The following is a 24,671-nucleotide window of genomic DNA, read 5'->3' as shown; positions in this document are numbered from 1 at the left end:
ACTACATTTTCTGCACAGTGAGAACACCCCCTGCCAGGAACTGTATTCATGGTTCTGGTGGCACAGGCAGCAGGTACACCAGGAACAGCTCCCATAAGTGGAATCATATTTACTTTCTCCATACAGAGCTGGCTTAAATTGATTTCCCCTTTCATGTTTTTTCAAGTCTCTGAAGAATTTTCATAAAACACCCACAACCTTATCGAGCTCTGTTTATGTGACAGCCACCTTAGATACACTGTCAGCCTTTGATACAACTGTCAGAACACCTGAACTTCATCCAGGGCTGGTGATGCCTTGTTCTTAATTAATTTTGTGTAAAATATAATTTCAATCACAAAATCATGTAGGTTGGAAAAAAAATGTTACTATCACCAAATCCAGCTGTTATTGAAATCTTGCTAAGTCCACCACTAAACCCTGTCTCTAAGTGTAACATATGCACTTCCTTTATCCAGGGATAGTGACTCAATCACTTTCCTGGGAAGCAGTGTTCTAATGTTTGGCAACTGCATTGACGTAGAAATTTTTCCTCATATCTGATCCACACCTTCTCTGTCACAATGTGAGGCAGTTTTCTTCTCTTCCTGTCATTATGTGCCAGAAAACACCATGCAAGCATGACATCATTCAGGCAGTTGAAATCCACAGGCCAGTGCATGCTCAATATTTCAGTCAAGGCAGTTAAGTGCTTGTTGGCTGTAAAAAGTTTGCTATTGCACTGCATTCAGCACAGAGGTCAGTCTATGAGGGTGGTTTGCTACAAAAAGTCAGTGTATTTTCACAATCCATTTTCTTCAGCCTTAGATCAGCTGGGAGGAGATGTTAGCTCTGTACCCCACACTGATTCTACACCCCACAGCACCCCTTCATCACCTCTGGGAACACTTGATTTCTGAGGCCATAACAGTGAGGTGTTTTCTTCAGCATCCCTTGCTAGCTTGTGACCTCCTCTCTCCTTGCTACTCATTCCTTCCCACACAGCAAATTGTGGTGTCTCGAATTTTTCCAGTGTGGATATTAGATGGCAAGAAAATCAATTTCTCCACACCTTTCCCTAGGGAGTGAACTAATGCTTGGGACAGGAAATAAAGATGAGGGAGCAGCTGAACTCTTTCAAAGAGAGGTATGGGAAAGGGGAAGCATAATGGCTCTGGCAAGCAGCTCTGTTTCCTCCTTCCTTGCAAGCCTGAGAAGATGTGTTTATGTCAAGGATCCATCAAGGTGCCTCCATTTTAGGTCTGAAAAAAGCACTATTTGCAAAGTCACTGACAAGAGCTTATATGGCTGCTACACCTGCATCACAGCTGCAGAGACATGGAGCAGAACAGGGTTCTTCTGTCTCCTTCTACTCATCTGGCCCAGGGTGGCCTGGACTCTGAAAGGTTAAGCTGCAGAATTACCTGGCATTGGGACCCTGGATGGGAGACACAGGAACAGTAAGGTGGCAAAAACTGCAGTCTCCATCCTGCTCAGCAAACTTCAATTTTTTGAAAGGTATATACATTTAGGTTATTTCCAAGAAAGAATAAAACCTCCCAGCCGAAGTTAGGATTCCTCTACGTGTGAGAGTTCAGTGTGCTGTTTCTGGACCACTCCACAGGGTGAACACCTCGTGTTTTTTAAGAAACGGGGAGCGAGCACAAGTCTCAACACGACGAGCTGGCCGGTGCTTTCCAAGCAGCTGGGGCTGGCAGGTACGGCCCACCACCAGCACTTAGAGCATTGACAAAGCCAGCGCAGGCTTTGTCAATCGCGGAGCACAACATCCTCATTCCCGGGGCCGGGGCCAGCCCACACTTCCGCGGCTCCCCCTCTTCCCCTTCCCCCGGCGCCCCCCGGGCGCTGCCCGGCTGTGACCTCCTCCCGCCCCCGCAGTACCATTGCCGGGCATCCCGCCCCTTCCTGCCCGGCGCAGGCGCCGCGGCGGAGCGGGGCGGGAGCAGGAGCGGGCGTGGGAGCGCCGCGGGGCTGGCTCTGTGTGCGGGGCGGCCTGCGCTGGGTCCCCGCGGGCGCCATGCGGGTGCCGCTGTCCCTCCTGGCTGTCGCGGCGCTGCTGGCGCCCCGCCGGAGCGCGGCTTCCCAGGGGCAGCAGCCGCCCGCAGGTAACGGGCGGGGCGAGACGGGGGGGATGGGGCGGCCCGGGCAGGCCGAGCGGCTGGTGGGCAGCGCGGCTCACCTGAGGGGCGGCGGCTGCGGCCGCGCCCTGTCCCGGAACCCGCCGGGAGCGAGCACCGCCGCTGAGGCCGCCTGGCTGCCGCCGCGCGGCGGGAGGAGCCCCCGCTCCCCGGGGCCGTGCCGTGCCGCCCCGCCGAGGGGCCCGGCCCCGGCCGAGCTCTCTGCGGTGCGCGCTCCAGCCTGGCCCCGGAGGGCGTCTGGAGGCGCGCCGGCGGCGCGCTGGTGACATCAGCCTTGCTTCGGGTGTTCGAAAGCATCGCACGGGCCTGCTGTGCTGTGCTTTATGACTTCGTGTGTCCAAAGAAGTAGAGAAACTGGGAAATTCGGATCGAAAATGGGGAGCACGGGACTGGGGAGTGTAAAAAAGGTGTCGGGATCGCGGCCTGGGGCGCGCACCTTTTGGCCAAGCGCTCCTGGGGAGGAGTGGCTTGCCAAAGGCGAGCAGCGCTGTGTCTCTGTTTGCACGGCAAGTAAATTACGAAAGAATTAGTCAGGCTTACTAGTTTTATTTTAAACTGGAGAAGTTCATTACAAGCAGAGATTGCTGTCTAATAGACATGCATTTAATTTCTATTGAGACTGCTGAGAGCTGGGCTGTGTGCCCAGGCTCCTTGGATTCTGCAAATGGAGGTTTCTTGGAGTTCAGATCCATGCCCAGGTGAAGTGACTGAACTTAGTTGCCCCAATAATGGGCCACACCATGCTTTGAAGTCTGCTTAGCTTTGTCTGATTTGGACTAGCGGTGCTAAAACCAGTAATCTGCCTGAATTATTGTCCCTTAATAATTTTGAATATCCATTTGTTTGACTTGGTGTCTGATTATAACTGGCAAACTTTGCAGGGAAACTTCTTTCCTCATTGAATCAGTAAAATAGCTTGATATGTTAAATGTTTTCTTGTTTGCTCTGACTTAGTCTCTTTTAAGGGCATGCTTTAATTGCTAGTAAAATATGCCATTTCTACATTGTATTAAGCATTTTCAGGGTAAAAAACACAGTACCAGTAAGTTACTTGTGAAACAAACCTGCTCTAATCCAGCCTAGTCCAGCACAGCAGTTACCTCTGTAAGCATAGAGAGTGCTGCTGTGGTGTAGATCATAGAACAGGCTGCCTCGGAGCAGAAAGCTCACTTTTCTGCATGGAAGTGCAGCAAACCCTCAGCTCAAAGGAGCAGAATGTATTTTTGAGTTAGGTTTTGAAAACTCCAGCAGTATTTGCTTGGTGACTTGCACTCAGCTTGGTCACAGCCACTGTAAGGAAACCCTTCTTTTGTAGTGAACAAAAGCATCATGAAGGGAAATACTTCTAATTGAAAATTCTTTGTATTAGTTGAATGAAAACGCTGGTTTTATATGTAATGACTAATAACATGTCCTTACTTCGTTACAATATTGATGCAAGTAGATGTGCTGAACTGCAGGGAAAGAATTAAGGTAGAAAGGGAAGTCTAAACCACGTTTATGATGCTGTCACGTATAGAATAGCATAATGGGTCAGGTTGGAAGTGACCACAGTGGGTCATCTGGTCCCACCTTTTCCTGCTCAGTCACGGTCATCCTAGAGCACATAGCACAGGATAGCATCCAGGTTAGCATAATGGGTCAGGTTGGAAGTGACCACAGTGGGTCATCGGGTCCCACCTTTTCCTGCTCAGTCACGGTCATCCTAGAGCACATAGCACAGGATAGCATCCAGATGGCTCTTGAGTATTTCCAGTGAGGGAGACTCTACAGCCTTCCAGGAATCCAGGTGGTTCTTGAGTATTTCCAGTGAGGGAGACTCCACAGCCTTCCAGGGCAATCTATTCCAGTGCTTGGTCACTCACATAGTAAAGAAGTTCTTCCTCATACTGTAGATATGGTGGAGCTTTCTGTGTGTTAGTTTCTGCCTGTTGTCTCTGGTTCTGTTGCTCAGTACCACTGTGAAACTGGCTTCTTGTCACTCCTCCTTCAGAGACTTGTAGATATTGATGAAGTCCCCTCTTGGTCAGCTCCTCATGAGACTGAACAGGCCCAGCACCCTCAGCCTTTCCTCATAATGGAGATGTCCCAATTCCTTGATCAGTCTTGTAGCTCTCTGCTGGACCTGTTTGTGAACTCCATGTCTCTTGTGTACTGAGGAGCCCAGAATTTCCATGACAATAGTTTTATGGTTATTTTTTTTCGCTTAAATCTTACAGGGCTTTCAATGTGCCAGTAGTATAATACATATATCAGGGCTTAGTGTGTAATGAGGAAATGTTCAGTCATCTTCTGTTGTAGGACACAGTTTTCCTTAGAAAAGGAATGAAGCCAGACAATCCAGCAGCTGCTGGAACACCTCCTGTTCCTGCAGCTGGGTGCCTAATGTGCCTGCATTGACAGGCCTCTGACTCCACAGTGAGCTGGGCACTTGTTGGGAACTCTCAGTCTGTATTTTAGTATCGTGGAAGACAAGGTCTGTGGTCAAGGTGAGGAAGATTTAGAGGCTGTGGTAGCAGCTCAGGTGCTTACTGCACATTGTGAGCCGCATTTCCAAGGATGTGTATAGTTCATTTAGGCAGCTGGCTTCCTGTTGTGTGCGATAGTATTGGTGGCCGTGAGTTGTTGTTTATGATTCAGATTACTGCCATTCATAGCAACTTACTGTCAAGCTGCAAACAAAAACAAACTAGATGGTAGAAAGTGCTGTATTTAAATATCACCTATTACAACACTTCTCAGCTATAACAAAAGGGACGAACACTCATAAAATAGATAAAACAATATTTAGCTTGTATGATTACATCTGGTTTTTTAAGTGTCCATCTTGTGCAACTTGCTGTGGTTTTTCTCAAGATGGTGATCTCAGTCTATCTCTCTTCTTAGTACAGCCTACAACCTTGTGGAGATTTTTATCATAAACAATTATTTTAAGAACTCCATAGAACAATCTCAAACCTCTGATCCCTTAGAAAATAAAATTCTGTTGTAAATAGAAGCTGTAAAAATGCTCTATCTACTGTGTATAATGTTTATTCATGATACTTGAGAAATCATTTAGGATCATGCCAGTAAATATTTTTAAAATTAATAGCTTTAAATTTTACTCCAGTCATGGTACTAATTTAATTTGTAAACTAATTCCTTTGTGGTTTTGAGATCTTTTGAGAACTTCTGGTAGAACCTTCTGCATAAATTGTTTTACAGGCATTAATTTAAGCTTGTTTTCAGTAAATTTTTTAAGGAAGTACCATCACCATCAAGGTATGGGAGTGGCATTACGAGAGAAATGCATATCCTGGGTTTCGTTTGGAGGGATAAATGAAAGCTGGCCAAGGCAAGCACATGCAGGCATTTTCACATACACTTCATGGCTGCTGCCTGTTAAAAGAAAGCCGGTCAGCTAGTAGATAAAAAATTTCTTCATTGCCTTGCTCTTGGGTGCTTGCCAGTCTCCCAGGCTCCCAACCAAGCACAGCCAACAGGCAACTTCCCTCCAGCAGTCCTACAGGAGCAGGACCTGTTTGGTGCCTGGCCTGCCAGAAGTGCTCAGAGAGGGGGCACGCTAACCCAGCTGTGCTGCCCTGAAGGGGAGGAGGCAGGAGGCAGAACCACTGCTCTGACAGACATTGCCTGTTCCTCCCCAAGTCACGGGCTTGGTGCTCCTGCAGCCTGTGGTGACAGTGACCTCCTCCTGCTCAGTTTTGGTCCTGAGGTGCTGGGCAGTGCTCCTAACTCTCCTCTAGCTCCCAGATGGCTGGACTCTGCTTTTAGTGCAGGCTGATTTTGTTTGATTTAGAACAGATTGAAGTCAGGATATAAATAATTAGGAGGGCCATTTTGTCAAGGTTTAACCAAACCCCACGCAGATGCTTGTTCACTGTGTTACCAGCAGGATTGGGGAGAGAATCAAGAGGATAAAGCTGGAGAACTCATGGGATTGATTTAAAGACAGTTTAATAGGGAAAGCAAAAGCTGTGCACATAAGCAAAGCAAGGAATTAATCCACTGCTTCCCATGGGCAGGCAGGTGTTCAGCCATCTCCAGGAGAGCAGGGCCCATCATGGTAAGGGTTTCTTGGGAAGACAAACATCATCACTCCAAATGTCCCGTGCTTCCTCCTTCTTCCTCCCACTTTATGTACTGGGTGTGATAGAGCACAGAAAGCAGCAATACCCTGGCCACTTGCCAGCCCATGTGTATCACCATGGTTGAATGTTTTCCCAGACACACTACTGTGAGTTGATAAGCAGTTCTGCAAGCAGTGAAAGCAACAAGCACTGGACCTAAATATGCCTCCGGGCAAGCCACAGGAGCTAAACAGCACTAGCAGTTGTAAATTCAGTCTAGTACATCCCAGTCAAGAATGTTATCTCAAACCCTTTGAATCCCAAGTTGGGCACAAAATAAAATTAAGGAAATGCAGCCTTCAGAGGTAGGCTAAATTCTTTTTATGTAGTATTTTCATCCTTAGCATTAACTTGCTGCCTTCTGAATCCATCTTTCAGAGTATTGGTTGCCTTATTGCCACCTTTTTTTCTGTTTGGGTTTTTTTTTCAATGCATGTGGCTGCAGAGTACCGCAGAAGCATTCAAAGGTAGTGCAAATTTATCTGATCTCTTTTCTGTTTTCTTCATTTTTATGGGCGGCAAAATCTGGAGAGAGTGACTTTTTTGCATTTGTGAAGTCATCAGAACTGCTACCCTTTCTGGGTGTAGTTTAAGTGGTTATGTGAGCTCAGACCCCCCTGTGGGCCACTTACATTCCGTGATCCTTGTGGGATCCCTTCCAACTCAGAATATTCTGTGAATCCGTGAGCTGAAACAACTGTAGGTAGAGGACAGGGCTGGCACAAGGAAGGCACATTTCTCCCAGTCAGGGGCCCAGAAGGGACTGACAGGTTACTGTTGCAGCTGTCTATCTAAATTATGAGTGAACCTAAACTCTACAACAGAGTTCAAACTGTTGTCCCTCTTGGCCTGTTGAAGTGGTTTCTAAGCGTCTTCCTATGATGTGTCACTTGGGGAGTATAATGATTTGTTTGTTTTTAATGGAAACCTGAAAAAGGAACAAACTTTCTTTTCAAAATACATTTTTACTTGTTATTTTTTCACAGTTTGTCTTTTCAAGCTTTCAGTTTGTGCTTTCAGTCTGTATTTCAGTGCCTAAATGATGTTTAAAAGTCACATATGACTTGAATGAATTTCTGTGGCTTTTAGGGCTGCTGTTGTCTCAGATGGCTGTACCACAAACTCTGCCTTGTGGATTCATCAGGCCCTGTTCTATTATATACATTATTGCACTTCACCTGAATTCCGCTTGCATAAGCAGTGGTGACAAATCCCTCTGTGTATACAATAATGCCAGAATGAGGGAAAGAGTTACAGTCTTGCACAAGGTGCAAGTGTCAGGCTTTGAAGACTGTCTCATTTTTACATCTCGTAAATGTCCAATTCATTGAATTAATTTTTGCCTTAGATAGTGCATTGATAGCACTACCTAGCAATATGTATGTATATTACAGTCAGCAGGGACCTACCTCCCCAAGCCTTGGGCAGATGATGGGGGGGCCATACTATAATATTTGCTACCTCCTTCAGTGCTTTCAGGTCAACCCCTTATGTTAAGCAGGCTTTTTTTGTGTAATAGTACACAAAAGTTAAACTTTTGTAAGGCTAGCTACACTTAAAAGTGCATATTTGAAGTAACAATTATGTGCTTTCACCTATCTGTGTGCTTGACACCTCTTCTGTCAAATTGTCACCTTTTTTTTTTCTTGTGGTTGTGAATTTGATTATTATGTTCCTTTTCTTCCAATAGCTGAAATACCACTGTTATTAAAACAAACCACAGTACTGCTTGCAGAATGACCTATATTACATCAAACCTTTGTGGTTGTCAATAGCATGTCTCAGCCTCAGCATATCACTTTCAGTAATGTGTTATATTTGTGGTCTTGTTCTCAGAATGTGAAAATTGTATGCTTTCCCTAAATATATCACAGAGTGAAGTTGTATTACTTGCTTTGTGAACAAGAGCAGGAGCAGGTCTAATATGAGTTCCCTCAGCATTTTGTTAAAGCCACATTGAGAATACTAGGGGTGCCAAACCAGACATCGAGAAGCTGAGATGCAATAGTTGAATTCAGTTGAGTGACTTAATTTCTCTTCTCTTCCTGAGTGTCATGTGGCAGCCTTCAGCATTTACAGGATCCTGTAATATTCCTTCCCCTGCAGCTGCTCCCTTGATACCCTCTTGAGGTTGCTGCTTGAAACAGATACTTGCTGCACGTGGAAGACTGTCAGTGTTGCTTCTTATTTTTGGATTGCTTTACTGCATTACCTCTGATGTTGTTTGTTAAGTATACTTCAAATGTGCTTCTTCAAATGGAACTACATTATATCTTGCTGCACGTGGAAGACTGTCAGTGTTGCTTCTTATTTTTGGATTGTTTTACTGCGTTACCTCTGATGTTGTTTAAGGATACTTCAAATGTGCTCCTTCAAATGGAACTACATTATGGCTTCAGTGTTCAAATTCCTTACAAATGTTTGTAGTTTATTTTGGTCATCACAGCTTACTGAAGATACTGCTGGAGTGGTAGAAGCATCACTGTTAGGAATTCATAGGGAATCCAGGCTTACCCTAGGAGGCCTGTTGTATTATGGCCTTGATACTCTAGCTCTGGTACTATTTCCTAGCCCATCCACTCCAATTTCATTTCTGAACAGCAAGAGAAATCTACAGGAACAAGGCTAATCTCCTCTAACTTGAGTAAAGTCTTACAACCTGTCTTGCTGTTATATCTGTAAAAGACCAAATGGGTATAATCGTCACTGCTTATGGACCTGATACAGGCTTTCTGAGGGACTTGCTTTCAGTGGGCATGGGTTATCTGATGTTGCAAAGAGTACAGAAGCTGTCTCTGCAGGAGAGGTGAGTAATAAGTCAGCTTACAGGGCTCATGAGTGTTTGTACTGGTGACAGACTAGCTCATTTGGGGGAAGTATTTGTGATTTTTATGCCTAGCACGTTGCCTTTTCCAAATAATTTAGAAGTACATTTGGCTGTTCTTGTGTTTGCAAAGGTATGTTTATCAAAGTGCAATTGTTCTCTTCATTCTAGTGCCTTCACCAACAGGGATTGTAGTAACATCTGAAAATTTCAAAACAGTTTTGCATTGGCAGTACCCGTCTATGTCTGAAACTCCTCGTTTTATTGTGGAAATCAAGCCTTACAAGTAAGTTCTTACTATTTTATTATTTCCTATACCTGATGTTCTCTAGAAGCACATAAAAGTAGTCAGTCCATGGCAAATTCTCTTGTTTCTATGCAGTGAAATCACGTAGGGTGAAGGTTGCTCAAGTGTAAATTTAGGCAAAATTTGTCAGGTAATAGAATGGTTGAGGTTGGCAGGGATCTCTGAAGGTCATCTGTCCGAGCCCCTTGCTTGAGCAGGTCATCCATGATTATGTCCAGGTGGCTTTTGAATATCCCTAGGGGAGGAGACTCCACATCCCCCTGATCAACCTGTGCCCTCACAGCTCCTGGCCACCCTCACAGTTTTTTGTTACAGGCAGTGTATTGTACAGAATTGTGCAGTTGAAATTGTATTAATTGTTACTTGTTCTGTTTTACAGTTTAGGTCACTATAAGAATGTCTCAACCTGTGTGAACATTTCAGCTCATTTTTGTGATCTCTCAGAGGAAATATGTGACCCTTATTCTTCTCATTGGCTTCAAGTTAAAGCTGTTGTTGGGTCACAACAGTCTGAATATGTTGAGGCAAATGAGTTTATTTTGCAAAGGCATGGTAAGTTGTATCTGAACTAAACCTAGTAATTTTTTCCAAAAATTTAGAGAGTTAGTAATTATTCATTTTCTTCTGTTACTGCATTGCATTTGGGGAATACCTTAAAGCCAGGAGTCCAGGATGAAATGAAGCATGATGATTGCTTAGTAGGGACTTTATGGTGCTTGCTAGCTCTTACTCTTTGGCGTCCTAGTATTTGTTTCAAAATGTCTAAAGGCATGGTGATGCTGATGGTGCACTCTGAATCCTTCCCATGTTCCAGACACCAGTTTAGGGTAGGAAACTGTCACCAGCAAACATGGACCTTTAGGCAGCACTGAAGTAGCAATGTATTGGTTGACACTAGAATGCCATGAACTGATAGCTTCAGGTATCTAGGTAATACTAAAAGCTGTAATTGGATAACTGAGTTACTAGTTCTTTATGTAAATCCTTCAGGCTGCTTTGGAAAAAATCAGACTTTAACATCAGTACTGTAAAAGCAAATTTTGTGTGTACAGTCCAGTGTGGCAGGCCCTGGCATTGCATAGGCAGTGCAAAGGAAATGCAACAGAGTCAGGAAAGACCAAGGGACTTCTTACCATGCTTGCTCTGTTCCCAACATACAGCTTGCAGGGAGAAGCTGGCCCATGAGATTCTATTTGAATTCTATCTATTTCTGCATTTCTGGAGCCAAAGGAGTGGAGTCCCTCCCATAGCTTTCTGCTATGATTCTGTTCCCACTCAGCAGTCCTATTACTTGAAATAGTGGCTGATTTCTATAGTTTGACAAAAGGACACAAGTCTTGGTAATAATGCTCAGTGTGACAGTTTCCAGAAAATTGGTAGCCATGTATGGAGAAAAGAGACAAAATCCTTTTCCCATTGAACAAGAAACTTGTGTTCAGTCAGACCATTAGACATGAAAAATTCACATAGGCCATTGCCATGGGAAATCCAAAGTTTCCAAATGGCGCTCATGGTGAGATTTGTTTATCTTTTCATATAGGCTTTGTTTCAGTGCAGTATTGTTTTTAACTGAGGTGATTTATGGTGGGATCTAGTCAGCAGGATCTTGTGTTTGGTTCTCATTCATGTATATGTTTAATTGCTGTTAGTATTTTCTGTTGTCAGCTGAATTTTTATAGCCTTATGTGTGTAGGAAAGTTAAATTGCTTAACAGTGAAATTCATCATGGACAGTCTGTTTCCATTTTAGAAGCTGATTAGTTTATGTATCCAAATGCCTCCATTACTTCTAAGCAACAGAGAAGTCTTACCACAGCTATGCAATATTCACAGCATGGAAATAGACGTAATTCTTCTCAAATCTCTGATGAATTTTGGAAAACTAACAATAAATACCATGTTTTATGTTAAAAGCTTTGGCCTAATAGCAATGGTGCAATGTGTTGCAGGAAAACTAGGACCGCCAAAACTGAATGTCTCAACACATGGTGATAAAATCATGGTTGATATTCACCATCCTGTATTCCCTCTTTCTTGTATTAAAGACATTTATTCAAGTCTTGCCTACTTGGTGACTGTTCGGAATAGTAAAAATGAGGTAGGTTCCAAAAATAAAATTTAAATTTAAAAACACTTGTTTGCCTTAAATGCCTATACAAGGGATTTATGCCTATGGCACATGGAGCTAACAGGTACCAAGAAAACAGTTGAGCACCTGAAATGTTGAGCGCATTATAATGAAATATGTGAATGAAAGGTTTGTATTGTAGTTGTCCGAATGAGTGCTTACAATGAAAATTAGATTATTGCATTAACTGTACACAAGATAAATGTTACTGGATCACATGCTGCTGTTTCTGCATACATGCTAAAACATTAATAACTTAACTTGGGCCCTTCTCATTTGTCTAAAGAGACATTTGACTTGAGAAAATGGCCTTTCAAGGTATTTATACCAGTTTATTTAGCAATCACGGAGGGTGAAGGCAAGAAAAATTACAACAGGTGTGTTTACTTACTTGGCTTTTCATATGCATCCAGGTGCAAGTTTTATAAATGTGAATCTCTACTATGAACAACAGAAATTTTAGCTGGAAAATACCATGCTCTGATCAAATATAACATCTTAAGGTAGCCAGTAACCTGATGGTCACACAGCTTTTGCAAAGCATATGAGTGATGTAGAAGCACATCTAATAGTGTTTTAACATTTTTGGAAGTAGTGGAAGGTACTGGAATGTTGTTCTAGTGAGTCAAATGATATAACATGTCTTCCATTTTTTTTCAGACTGAAGAGTTCTACGAGGACAACTGTACAATGCCTAAGTGTAGCCTCAAAATCCCAATTCTTACTGAAGGTTCCACTTACTGTGTTTCAGCAATAGGAATTTTTGATTCTCTGATGGTTGGCACTCCATCAGAGGAAAGATGCATTCCTGTTCCTCTCAGGCAGACATTGAGTAAGAGGATTCAAATGCTATATTAAGAACATACTGAATCTGAAGACACATCTGATCTAGCAAGCATTTGATGCTTGGGGTGCCTTTGGGAGAATAGAAAAACATAGGGAAAGCTTAGTCAGTCTTTTCCAAATGCACTTGGACAGTTCTGACCTTTACAAATTATGTATTATTTTCAAGTGACCCTGAATCTTTTTGGGGCAGTTTTCCTGTGTTGATATTACAAACCCTATTTCTATTGCACATGAACACTGGTGTGATTACAAAATCACAAATGGATCATTCACAGAGCTGTATGGTATTCATAGGCATTGTCTTCTAGCAACTAGCTTTTTGCTCAGCCTCATCACTGAGGGTAATGTGTATATACTTTTAACTGGAAGCAACTATAAACTTGTGGTCATTAAGATATTACTGTCTTTTTTGTAATTAAGAGAACAAAAGGCAAATAGTGACCCAAATTTTTATCTCTGAACCTCTTACAAACATTGTGATTGTACTTCATCATGGCCTGTAATTTCAGCAAAGAGATGAAATAGATAGAAGCAGTCAGTCTTCTTGAATGCTCAGGAGCAGCTGGATGAGGGAGGGCATTGAGGAGAGTCAGACTAATGGAGTCCTACTGTAATCATTAACAATTCTGTGTTTTGGAAGATACCATAGTTTATTTTTATTGTACATAACCTCTGTGTAGTTATGTCAGTTAATATGCTATCACATAGGAGGTGTACAAGTCTCATTATCCCCATCCGTCATGTCTAAGGAACAAAAAATTAATTGCAAAATTCCTTTATTTCTATAAAAAAATTGATTATGTTTATATAAACTGAAAAGCTTCTGTCATTCTAATTTTTATGTACTCCATAAAAGTGTTATGGATTAAGTTTTCATGAGTGAAAAAAGGTAGTAGATTGACAAATTCACACATTACAGCTAAGCAGTCTGAGCTATTACAATTTCTGAAATTCTTCTAAATGATACAGCAGTGGCTTGTTCTTCCAAATTCCTAGTAGATTTTGCTTTAACTTCTTAGGTACACATGTTATCATCATCCTGTGTGTTGTTATTGGGATCTTGACGGTAATTCCGACTGTATATTGTGGCTGCAAGAAACTGAGGAAAAACAACATACAGCTGCCTAAGTCTTTGGTAAGTTCTGTAACTACTGTGTGTTTATGCCAATCTCTTGTGTTTGTTTGGTTGGGTTTTTTTGACTTCTTTCCCATGGTCTCGTAGATATTTAGAATTTATGCTGGTCTAATATTCTAATAGCCTTTGCAACCAGATGCTTCTTAGTTTTTTAGGGCTAGACTTCAGTCTCTCTTTGACTGAAGTAGCAGTAGTTGGTCTAGTTTGAGAACTTGGTTCTTAAAAACTCAGCGTGTGCATACCTAGGCAGGTTTGTATTCACTGTAGTAGCAGAGACACAAAACCACAGAATCACTGATGTGAGAAGAGGCATTTTGAGGTCATCTACCCAAAGCCTTTTGCTCAAGCCCAAGAGCACGTTAGCCATGAGCACATCCAGATGGCTTTTGAATACCTGCAAGGAAGGAGACTCCACAGCTACTGTGGGCAATCTATTCCAATGTTAAACCACCCTCACAGTTTTTCTTACATTCAGACAAAATTCCGTGTGTTTCAGTTTGTGCCCATTTCCCTTTGTCCTGTCACAAGAGCTGTGAGATTCCGTCATTAAACGGTGGTATTGGCTATTCTGCTGATTGCTACTATATTTGTAATTTGCAGAGTAAGGGGAGGGGGTAATAGTTCTGTAGGAATAGGGAAGGAGGACATATGGAAGTCTGTTCTCACACTGAGCAGTCACAGGGAAGAGATGTCAACAGCTGCTTTATCTTAAAAACTTCCTGTATCCACACCTAAGAAACAGAGGGGACATTCCTTAAAAGCAGCAGCACTCCTTGGTTTCTTGTCAGGCCAGAGTGGAGTATCTAAGAACTACTGTTGTAATGTTCTCCTGGTGTTGTGTTAGTCACAACAAGTGAACTACCACAACTTCAAAGAGCAGCCACCTGAGGAAGTAGTAAACAGAAATCACAGCAAGAGTATATTCTCAGGGAATGGAGGAAGTCTCATTTATAGAGAGAGTAGACAACAATCTTCGATTCCATGGTCTTCAGTTTCAAAACCCTTTAAAATGACCTCTCCATAGTGAGTGCCCAAGATTCCTCTGGAATTTGTGTTCTTTAGAATAGAATATCAGGAGGCAAGATTGCTCTGACTAAATGGAGATACCAAGCCAGAGGTGGTCCCTTTGTAGTAAAGCAGTGATCTAGTCCACCAACTTGTGCAGCACGAGATGATTCATCTTGTTCTGAAATTATGTGCACTTCTGGTCAGACAAAATGCTTTCTAAAATTCCTGTTTCTTTCCATGGACTGTGATGGAGCCAGGGGACTAGTTTGGGGGTAGACGTTCACACTGTAGGCTTTAAAAAATAGATGAGAGAAATCTCTCTGACATCTCCAGCTAGGCCCCAATACCAAAGCAGATGCTGGAGACTTTGTCATGTTCACACCAGGGTGTACTTGCCTGAATATGTAACATTGTGTCCTATGTACATGCAACAGTAATTTCTGTGAAGACCATTCATCCTAGCAAAAGATGGATCATGCAGGATTACAGTGCTGTGCACGATGGAAACATTTCTTTTGGCTTTCCAGTAGCACTGGGATATCTCATCTAAAGGATTAGGAAGCAGAATATCACAAATAGAATGTGTGCTCCTTGACACCTGTGAGCTTCCTGAGGCATGCTCCAAATTCAAACTTGAGCTCACCTTGTAGAAACTCCTGTTCGTGCCCATGTTCTCATTTTACTGGGCTAGATGTTACTTTGTGGTTCCTAGGTTCCAGTATCACAGTATGGTTCACATACTACATCATATTTTATTGCTAAGGAGCTGAACAAAGCCTATAACTATTTATAAATATTGTTAGCTAGGTGGTCAGGCACTGAGACAAGCTCCCCTGAGAAGTGGTCACTGCCCAAATCCTATTCAAGAAGCATTTGGCCCATGCTCTGCGATGTGTGGTTTAACTCCTAGGTTGCTCTGGATGGAGTCAGGAAGTAGACACTGATTCTTGTGAGTCCCTTCCAAATCAGGATATTCAGTGTTTCTGCCTATTCCAATGAAGTTCTAATGTCAAATATAAGTTGTAGAGCTCATAGAGGTAGTTTCAATATAGGTAATGTGAGTACTATGGGAATGTAAAATAAGCAATAAATAACTTAAGCATAATTATTTTATGGTTAATAATTTCAAGTAATGAACAGACAATTTAATTAATATGAACGATAAGTTTAATTATGTTACATTATCTCTATAGGCTTAATGACACTTAGAGCCTGTCACTGACCTTTGAATATGTACTAGGCATTTCTTTCTGTACAGGTTATGATTATTGTGCCTTACTTGAGCTTGTCTGAAAATAAAACGTCTAGGGGTTTTTCCATCTGTTAAAAGGCTGGGTAAGGTTTCCTACCTTAGGACTGCTGTTTTTCTGTGATCTCCTTCCTGGCACCTTCAAGTAGATACGAAAATATCATTTGAGTGACTTCCAGCAACTTGGAATTTCCCAAGAGAGGGAAAAATTAGAAAGAGTACCCATCAAGCAGCTACCTTTGCAAGTCTTATACTCAGAGAAAGGAAAAAAAATCCATTGCCAATTAGAGCTCCAGAGCTTTTATATTGTCTTCTCTGTGCTGTTTGTGACTCCCAAGAATTACATATGAGTCATGTCTTGGTCCTACTTCCACAGTGCAGGTGTCATTTGATATAGGCAATGAATGATTGTCTTCATTAGAAAACATGTTTGTTTAAATGTTTAAACATCATTATAAACAGTAGGATCCTACCAGGAATATGCATATGTGAAATGGGACAGATGCCTTTACAAGATATCCTGTTAGTGTTCTGCCTGGATCAAAGGAATGTGGTCTTTCAGCAGTTCAGCTGTAGTTAAAACTCCCTTTCATTTATCTTACAAAAAGTATTGCAGGAGGCTGTCTCTTTCCACCCATTGTCTTCAGTCATTGCAGTTTGTCCTGTGGCTATTCCTGTACTAGATTTTTGTTCTAAGATATGTGATAAGGGCTTACCCACTTTTAAAGGAACCTGACCATAATTTTCTGATGTGCTGTGGGCATCTCTCTCTCTCTGCTTTAACTTCCCTGTCTTTTTCATCAATGTCTTTTATCTTTGAATTTTGGCAAATATTTTTGGGAGTAGAAAGCATCTACACTCAAGAGAAAAGCGAAAGTTGAGTCTTACTTAAACCTACTTTTCTGTTTTCTGCTGGTGGTTTTTCTGGTTCTGACAGGAATGACAAAAGCTTTGCTCTTTGGTTATGCAACATATATTTTTGATGTGGAGAAACTAATTGTTCCTGTAAATATTGACCAACGCTTGCCACAAATAATTGTCATCTTACAAGAGAGAAGCTGCTTCATTGCTTTTGTGAGAACTTTTTTTTTCTCCTGTGAGCAACTTTAGGGGGCAGCAACATCTTCTCTTTATAAATTCACATAGCATTAATGCTTTGTGGAACCATGCAAAGACCACAAAGATTTTTGCTGTCATTCTAATAAGATTTGAAATGGAGTTCTCAAACTCTCCTTCATGAAATGTGCACCTGAAAATTACTTGGAATTCATAGGTGGACACATCATTAGGAAAGGAAGTTAAGAAAGAATTGGTAATTACCTTAGCTGTTATGGATTCTTTGGGATATGTTATTTATCTGTGTCCTTGAGCCTGACTTTCAGCAGTGTGTCTCACTAGTCTCTTGAGACAGTGAAAGACCTGAAAGCTCAGGTGCTGTTATTGGAGCCAGGAAGTTATGTGAGTACCTGCACATGTCAGGAAATACTGCTGATACCCATCACTGGCTGTCAGTTTGCTAGGTAATGTGAATAAAAGAAAAATATTAACTTATCTATAGTAAATACTTTTCTTCAAATAGCAACCATATCATAATTACCCTTGTAACTTGAGATCTTTTGAATGTTACTGTAATAAGCATTCAGTTACTGTAATAAACTGATTCTTATCTTTGAAGCTAGAAACACCTGCATGAGTTGTTAAATCATCTTGTTGTCATGACTCAGTGGCTTTTAAAAAACCTTTGATACCAGGAACCGCACGGGAGTTTTTTCTTCTGATCGCTTCCTTCTTTCATGAATGGGAATAGGAGTGTCTTTGCACTGTCTTGCCTAGGTCAGAAACTTGTCAAGAGAAAATGGGTTTCCTTTTTTTGAGAAGTCTTGGATGTAGTTGTACAGAGAATATTTTATCCCAAAGTCTCAGTGTTGCCAGTGCTCACTGTGAAATGTGCTGGACCTGTGTAGAATGCAAGGTGATCCCTTAACACATTTTAGGATTGTGATTTTTTTAGAGCTGTGTGAAATCCTAAAGGACAGAAACAAGAACTCACTGGGTTTTGTTTTTAACTTCAGTTTAGCATGTACTAGTATGGGGAGAGATGGAAAGCTGGAAATGCAGCTTTTGACTGTGGTTTCTGTAATACTTTGTTGTAATTCACATTCTTCAAGTATCCCACCTTACACAGAGAATTACCTTCTCTTGTTACTTGCTGTGTGGTTATTGGAGTCAGATGTTTGCTAACTCCCACCCCAAAAACTATAGATGCTGCTCCCTTCAAGATCAGTGTTGTATAGCATAAGTACCCAATATTTTGGATATATATCCAATATACCTATATAAAGGGATTCTAAAAAAGTATATTAATCCTTTAAGGTATTCTTAACATTTTCAGTATCTACCCATTATTGGGTGTTACCTGTTACTTGCAACTAACTTTTAAGCATCTGCTTCTTATGAATGAGTGGTTTCCATGAATTCTCATGGAAATTACTCTGGATATTCTTTATGTAATATTCTGTTTCCATAACAGAATATGAAGATCCTGAGACACTGATGGTTGAGTGGCAGCTGGTTGTAGTGTGTCAGGAGCCGCCTGAATGCACTTTTCAGTGGCAACCCTTGATTCCCTGGGGGATTGTCTCACCTTAGTGATGTGCACACAGCTGTTTGTAAAACTAACTTAGGTGACCAGTAACTGCTCTTCAGGGAGTGTTTGCTTCACTTGTGGTGTTGTTTGGCTGGTTGGTTTTCCTAAATTGTAATGCTTTTATTGGTCCAGCCTTAGTCACACAGTAGCATCAACAGGTATCAGGGCTACTGAGGGGTAAGATAATCAGACTGAAGTGAGAGATGAAAACAGTTTCTAATGAAGTCAACACACTCTGAAGGTATGAATGTAAAGCTACAGTCTCACAACCTTTTAATCAGAGAAGACTCCTGAAAAGCAGAGGCAGATTGGATCATCTGGTTTTGATGGCTCTCTCAGTTCTTACACTAGTGCAGACTGGGAGGTTCTTTGTGTCTACTTGTAATTTTTCTTAATGCTATTTTACTTTGTCTTTCCTTCTCCTGTATACATCTCTTTCTTCCAAATTTGCTACCATCTGAATTTCAGGCAGATTATTTTTTTCACAAAGTATCTGAAAAAACAGTGATTGTGTATTTTATTAAGAAATTCATGGATCTGTAATACTTGATATTGTGTGATACACGTACATAGTGAATTACAAAATTTGTGAAAGTACACCATTAACTCTTTCTCCCAAGGCATTTTATTAGCTTTAGGGAACACCATCAAATCACTGAAAGTTTACCCTCCTTTGTTTTCATTTGTATGTACTCTTGAAAAGACATTTTTTAAAAAGTCTAAAGAATCTAAGCAGCCTGAAGGCATATTGTAAATGTTTAAAACAAGCTGGGGCCTGGCCATTGAAAGAATTGATATGATCACCCTGTGGAGCGATTTCAAAGTGAAATATGAAAGTTTGTTACAGCACTGAGGCACTGCTTAGTGGCTCTGTGAAATAAGTTGATAGACTTCAGCATAGAAGCAGTTACTGGGTGTGTTGTTCATTTCCCTCCTGGTTGGGACAGGTGCCAGAAATTATCACAGGCACTGTAAGTTACACTCATTAGCTACAGAGTATGAAAGGTTTCCCCAGCTGAAGAGTATGACATTGTTGTCTTTTGCTGTTTTCCTCTAAGTTGAAAACTTCACAGTGTAGTGGGTGACATGAAATGGAATTGGTCCTCGCAAATGTGCTTGCCCAAAGTAAGCATTTTTGAGATCTTGCATACAAGTGTTACTGGAACAGTTAAACTCATGGACGTAGGCCAGTGACTGTGCCAGATTTTAATTTGTTTTGGAATTGGTTATAATGATGTTAAATTTGTTATTATCAACTTACATATTTTTCCAACTTTTAAACTCAAAGTTTGTTGGGTTTTTTTTCCCCCATTTAGGTCAGTGTGATGAGAAACCTGAACACAGGCACCTTAGCGGGACCAAGATCAGAGGGGAAGTACATACCTGTGACATCAGGCCAGTCGGAGTTGCCAGTGAATGGAGAAGTAAACTTGCTGGAGATAGAGCCAAAAGAACAAACTGTTAGTCCTGTGAATTCCTGTGATGGAGAATCTTCTGTCCCTTCCCCAGAGGCACCAGCCAAAGTAGAAGAGGTGCCTGTGCAGGAAAGCAGAGAGGAGAGCTCTTTTAATACTGATGAACAAAACTGTGAAGGAAAAGAGAATTACTTCATTTCTAATAGTAGCCAAATGGATATATGCAATAAGTCTTCAGGATCAGAGATTCCCACCACAGAAACACAGCAAGCAGTCATTCCTAGCAGCTGCTTCAAGTTTTCTGGCTATGACAAGCCTCATGTTCCGTTGGATATGTTGATGATAGATGTTGGTGAAGAACAGCCTGTGAATGCTTACAGGCCAACTGAGTAGCCAGGATAACTGATGTGCTTAACCACAACTCAGAAAGAACAGCATTACTGAAGGTTATGTAAAGTCTGGGTTAAATTGTGAACATCTACAAGTTGTACTTGTTCTAATCAGTACACAATTGAAAATAGTACCTGAAAATGGCATAAAAAGTGTGGGGAAATTTCATAATAACCACTTTTAAAAATGCTTTTATATATGATACAGCTCATTATTTCCTATTTGAAATAGTGCTGTTTTTTAACAATACTCTATAGAAAACATACCATTGACTATAAAATAGCAGCTGTACCATTATTCACTTCTGCTTCAAATCTTGTTCAAAATTAGTTCAATGAACATAATGCTTAAGAAATCCTTCACTTGATTATGATAGACATGTGCAAGAAATGTTTGAGAGATTTTACTATTATTGGAGGTATCCTCTTGCTTATCTTTTTCTTTTGAAGAGTATTTTCGTATTAAATTAAGTGCTCTTATTTCTTTTAAATAAGATTATGCCTATAAGTTCTTCCTGTATCTCTTAAGAATTTGATTCCATGTCAAAAAAGGAATGGCTATAAACGAAGAGCACAAGAAGTTCACCTCAACATGAGGAAGAACTTTGCTTTGAGGGTGTGTGGCAGGGCACTGGAAGGGGCTGCCCAAGGAGATCATGGGGTCTCCCTCTCTGAAGACATTCAAAACCCACCTGAACTCATTCCTGTGTCAGCTGCTCTAGGTGACCCTTGCCTTGCCAGGAAGTTGGACTGGATGATTTCCAGAGGTTCCTTCCAACCCTAACAATTCTGTGAATTTGTAGTCTTTGCTGTTAACTTCAGTACAGCAGCACCCATGTGGGTCACCTGGTGACATTCTGGCAGAACATATTAGCAAGCTGACTGATCATCACTGAGAAAAAAAAAGTCTAATGGGTGGTTGCACAAATTCTTTAGAAAATGTCCTTAAAATTCAAAAGGCTGGTTTCTTCTGGGACACTTTTATCCTAATTTTTAGAACAATATGTTCTCTAAAAAGAAATTAATAGAGCTACTTCTAAGCATGTTTTCTAGCAGGATGAAAATCACTGTAATTTCCTCTGTTTTAATTACATAACTCAGGAACTATGTAAAATTACCCTCTGAAAATATGTCTCAAGACAATAGAAAAATAGTGTGATTGAGTTGTACTTCGTAAGTTTTGTTGTCATCTGACAGCCTTCTGAATTTTGTATCCTAGAGTTATAGTTTTGAAAACTGAGGAATAAGAATTTATTTTTATATAAAATTTTTCATATTGAAATCATGCAATCAATTTATTTCCCTTTAATCAAGATTTGATAGGTATTTCTATTTGTAGGAAATGTTTATAACAATTATTAATGAAGGAGAAAAGAACACACTACGGGTACAAGTTGGTCCATTTAAAAAGACATTTCTATAGGATTATCAGAATTGTTAGGCTGTTACAGCAGGTGGTTTTAAAGGAAAACCTGTGTCATAGTACTTCTGTCCTTAGATTTCTCAGTGGCATGAGTATTTTTAAGGTGAAGTTAGTTTATACAGGAGTTTCAGGAGTGCTTCCGTTCTTGTATATATCAGATATTGACCACAATGGTGCAAAAGATTTAAAGACAATAATTTTTCCCATCACTACTCACAGGAAGGTAACAGATTGGTTACCAGGGTTTTGATAATTTTAGGAAAAGCCAAATCAAGCAGGTGAATTTTGTAGTTACGATGCACGGAAAGCCCAGTTAATAATTGTTAGCTGGCTGTGATTTATTTCTGCATTCTATTCAAACATAATGAGACCCCCTTGCAATTTTTTCAATGTCATGTTCTGGGTTGATTTCCCAGAAGGCAGTGCTTAGTGACTTACTGCTCAGGATGCACCAGTGTGTAGGTCTCCCCATGGCAGAGGTGCAGAAAATAACACTCTTGGTGTTACAAGTATGCTTTTTAGCATTAATTGCACTTGAAACTTCAACTAAACTGACTTTCCAGGTAGTGATTTGGTTCATCATTGAAGCTTCTAGCAGGCTGTCTACAAAGTAGATGAGCAGCTGTGTCTTGTGCAAAGATTGGAGTTGATGCAATTTCTTTCTGAGTTTGGAGGTTTGTTGATGAATATGAATTGCACTAAATACCTCAGGAATTTATAAGTGTCAGAGAAGTGTTTAAGTTAAACTTGGCTCTGAAGGGATAAAGAGAACATTAGAAACTGTAAGATTAGTCTTGTTTTTTGGGAATAAGTTTCTGACCAGACAATTTGCTGAGTATTTTCTTTGCAACTGCTCAGAGTATTTAACCTTGCACTTGGTAGCTTATTTTCCTTCTGTCAGTTTTGTCAAAAAAAAAAATGTTATCCAAGAACATCAGGAATTTAGGAATTAGCTCTGGCAGTTGTTGGATTTGATATATCTGCTACAAAACCAATATTCTATCAGAAGCATGTATTTTTTTTTTTATTAGGTTTACATTCTTAGCAGTGCATGAGGAACCCCTGGTGCTGTTAGAACTAAGGCTTGGCATCTTGGATTTGTGTGAGCTGTGTTTCATTGCTCTGGAAGATTTTCCTTTGCTGGCACAGTGGAAGAGGAGTGCAGATAGACACATTTTAAAACCAAGTTACTGTCTCCGGTTCTTTTCTCTTTACCCTGCAGTACAGCTACATTGTACATTCTTCTGAATCTTTCAACTCACGCGGAGTCAAATGTGAGTAAAAGGACTCAGCCGGGAACTATGATATCATTAAGAACAGCGATGTTAATATCAATAAGAAATTACACAAAAATATATCATAACATTTGGGAAAAATTTGTCATGGCAGATAGTCACATGTATTGGAAAGGTGGTGTTATTTTAGAAGCTGAAAATCAAGAACAGCTGAGTGCTATGTACTGTATCCCATATATGTACAACAGACCTGTTCTTGAAATAAAACAAGGTTAAATGTACTTTTAAACCAAAATTTCTGAGCTGTAAATACAGCACCACACCTACAGTCGGTCTTCTGTATGCTGCATACTTACCTAGTGGCACAGGGATAGTTTAGATGTTTAAATTGCTCAGGCCAGTTTAGAGCTTTTGTAGTTGTGAAATAAAGAAGTTTAAGGGTGCAGGATTCTTTTACTAGCTGTGACTAGCTGAAAATGTGAGGCCACAGTGAGACAAAATGTGTTTCTGGGTCAGTAAGCTCTGTTACCACCAGTCCTGTTCTTAGCAGTTGCCTGTAGTGGTGTTGAAAGCCTAAGAGTAGGGCAAGTCATGGTGGTAATCTGTGTTTGGATACAATCCAGCAGCTTGCAGTGTGAGGATTTCTTGGGATGGGAAGGGAAATGCCTTTCCAGCTACAGCTAGTTAGCCTTGCTTTTGCAGTTCTGTAATACTAAATATCTGAATAATGTCATTGGCAACCTGTCCGGCAGTATTTATCTATGTATTTTCACCTGAGTTTGTTTAATTGATTAATATTCTTGTGATGAAGTAGCTTGCTTGAGCTTCTGAATATTCATACACAGCACCTTGATTCAGAATGTGGAAGTGCCTAACATTTATACACTGAAAATAATTTAATATTCATGCCTTTTATAGACCTATCAGCTATCCAGTATGACACGTACAAGGTTTTGCCACTTCAAACATTTTCAGCAGATTTTTACTCTTGTCCTGGCTGCTTAGCACTCCTCCCTTCATCACGCTTTAAGGTAATTTGGGTGATAAGTTAAGACTCCAAAACATTATATCCTGGGAATGAGAACTTCACAAAACTTTGGCCTCATACCTGCCAACATTTCTGAGAACTTCTTTAGTTCTTGTCCTTGAGGGACATTGTAATTTTTATTATTAGATCTGCAGTTAACAATGAGGTATTGTGGCAGTACTGTGTGCTGGCACAGAAACATCAAATCTGCTTTTGGTGCTTTTCCACATAAGTCAATAATGTAGTTTAAAAAAAAAATTGTTAAATCTACTGACATGTGTGGAAACAAGACAGTTGTCTGGAACAGATGCACATACTTTTTTTTTTTTTTTAATCCTTCATAGAAGATTGCAGAAAAATAAACTTGCATGAGAAAACCTGCTTTTCTCAGGGTTAGGAATAACCAGCTGCTCTGGAGGTGTTCCATGTAAACAGTTGAATATTAGTAAGTAAGAGATGTTGTACTTTATTCACATTAATAGTTTCAGCACGTCTTAAACCAAAAACCTAAAAGCAAAAACACACAACCAAAATAACAAGCCAAATACTAAGCACCTTTTATCTTAGGAAAAGGTGACCTATGTAGATTCTTTTAGTGTGGGGTTTTTTTGTAGTTCAGTCCTTTAACTGTGAAGTTCTTGTTTATTAATACTCTTTCTATATTCTCTAAATGGATGCCATTATTTGGCTGAAATCTGTAATGAAATTCCTGTAAATACTGTACAGTTTAAATGTTTTTATATGCAAATAAAAAAAATATAAGAAAAAAAA

The 24,671-nt window shown here is 40.6% G+C and overlaps 1 protein-coding gene across 1 annotated transcript; it reads left to right on the top strand.

Moving 5' to 3' along the window:
• Positions 1-1,912: 1,912 nt before the first annotated feature.
• Positions 1,913-24,671, top strand: IFNGR1 (interferon gamma receptor 1). Its single transcript, XM_039707006.1, has 7 exons — positions 1,913-2,105; positions 9,264-9,378; positions 9,779-9,951; positions 11,348-11,496; positions 12,187-12,358; positions 13,392-13,507; positions 19,728-24,671. The coding sequence occupies exons 1-7, from the start codon at positions 2,018-2,020 to the stop codon at positions 20,217-20,219; spliced, it is 1,305 nt and encodes a 434-aa protein (XP_039562940.1). The 5' UTR covers positions 1,913-2,017; the 3' UTR covers positions 20,220-24,671.

Source organism: Passer montanus, unplaced genomic scaffold (assembly GCF_014805655.1).
Source record: "Passer montanus isolate IOZ18808 unplaced genomic scaffold, ASM1480565v1 scaffold2, whole genome shotgun sequence".
Taxonomy (NCBI): domain Eukaryota; kingdom Metazoa; phylum Chordata; class Aves; order Passeriformes; family Passeridae; genus Passer; species Passer montanus.
This window is presented reverse-complemented; position numbering and strand designations above follow the sequence as displayed.

Bases quoted from the DNA above. Each gene is read 5' to 3' on its own strand.
- IFNGR1 (XM_039707006.1), top strand. From the start codon at position 2,018: ATGCGGGTGCCGCTGTCCCTCCTGGCTGTCGCGGCGCTGCTGGCGCCC. The intron at 9,379-9,778 runs GTAAGTTCTTAC...TCTGTTTTACAG, and splicing joins GTGGAAATCAAGCCTTACAA to TTTAGGTCACTATAAGAATG. The intron at 12,359-13,391 runs GTAAGAGGATTC...TTAACTTCTTAG, and splicing joins TCCTCTCAGGCAGACATTGA to GTACACATGTTATCATCATC.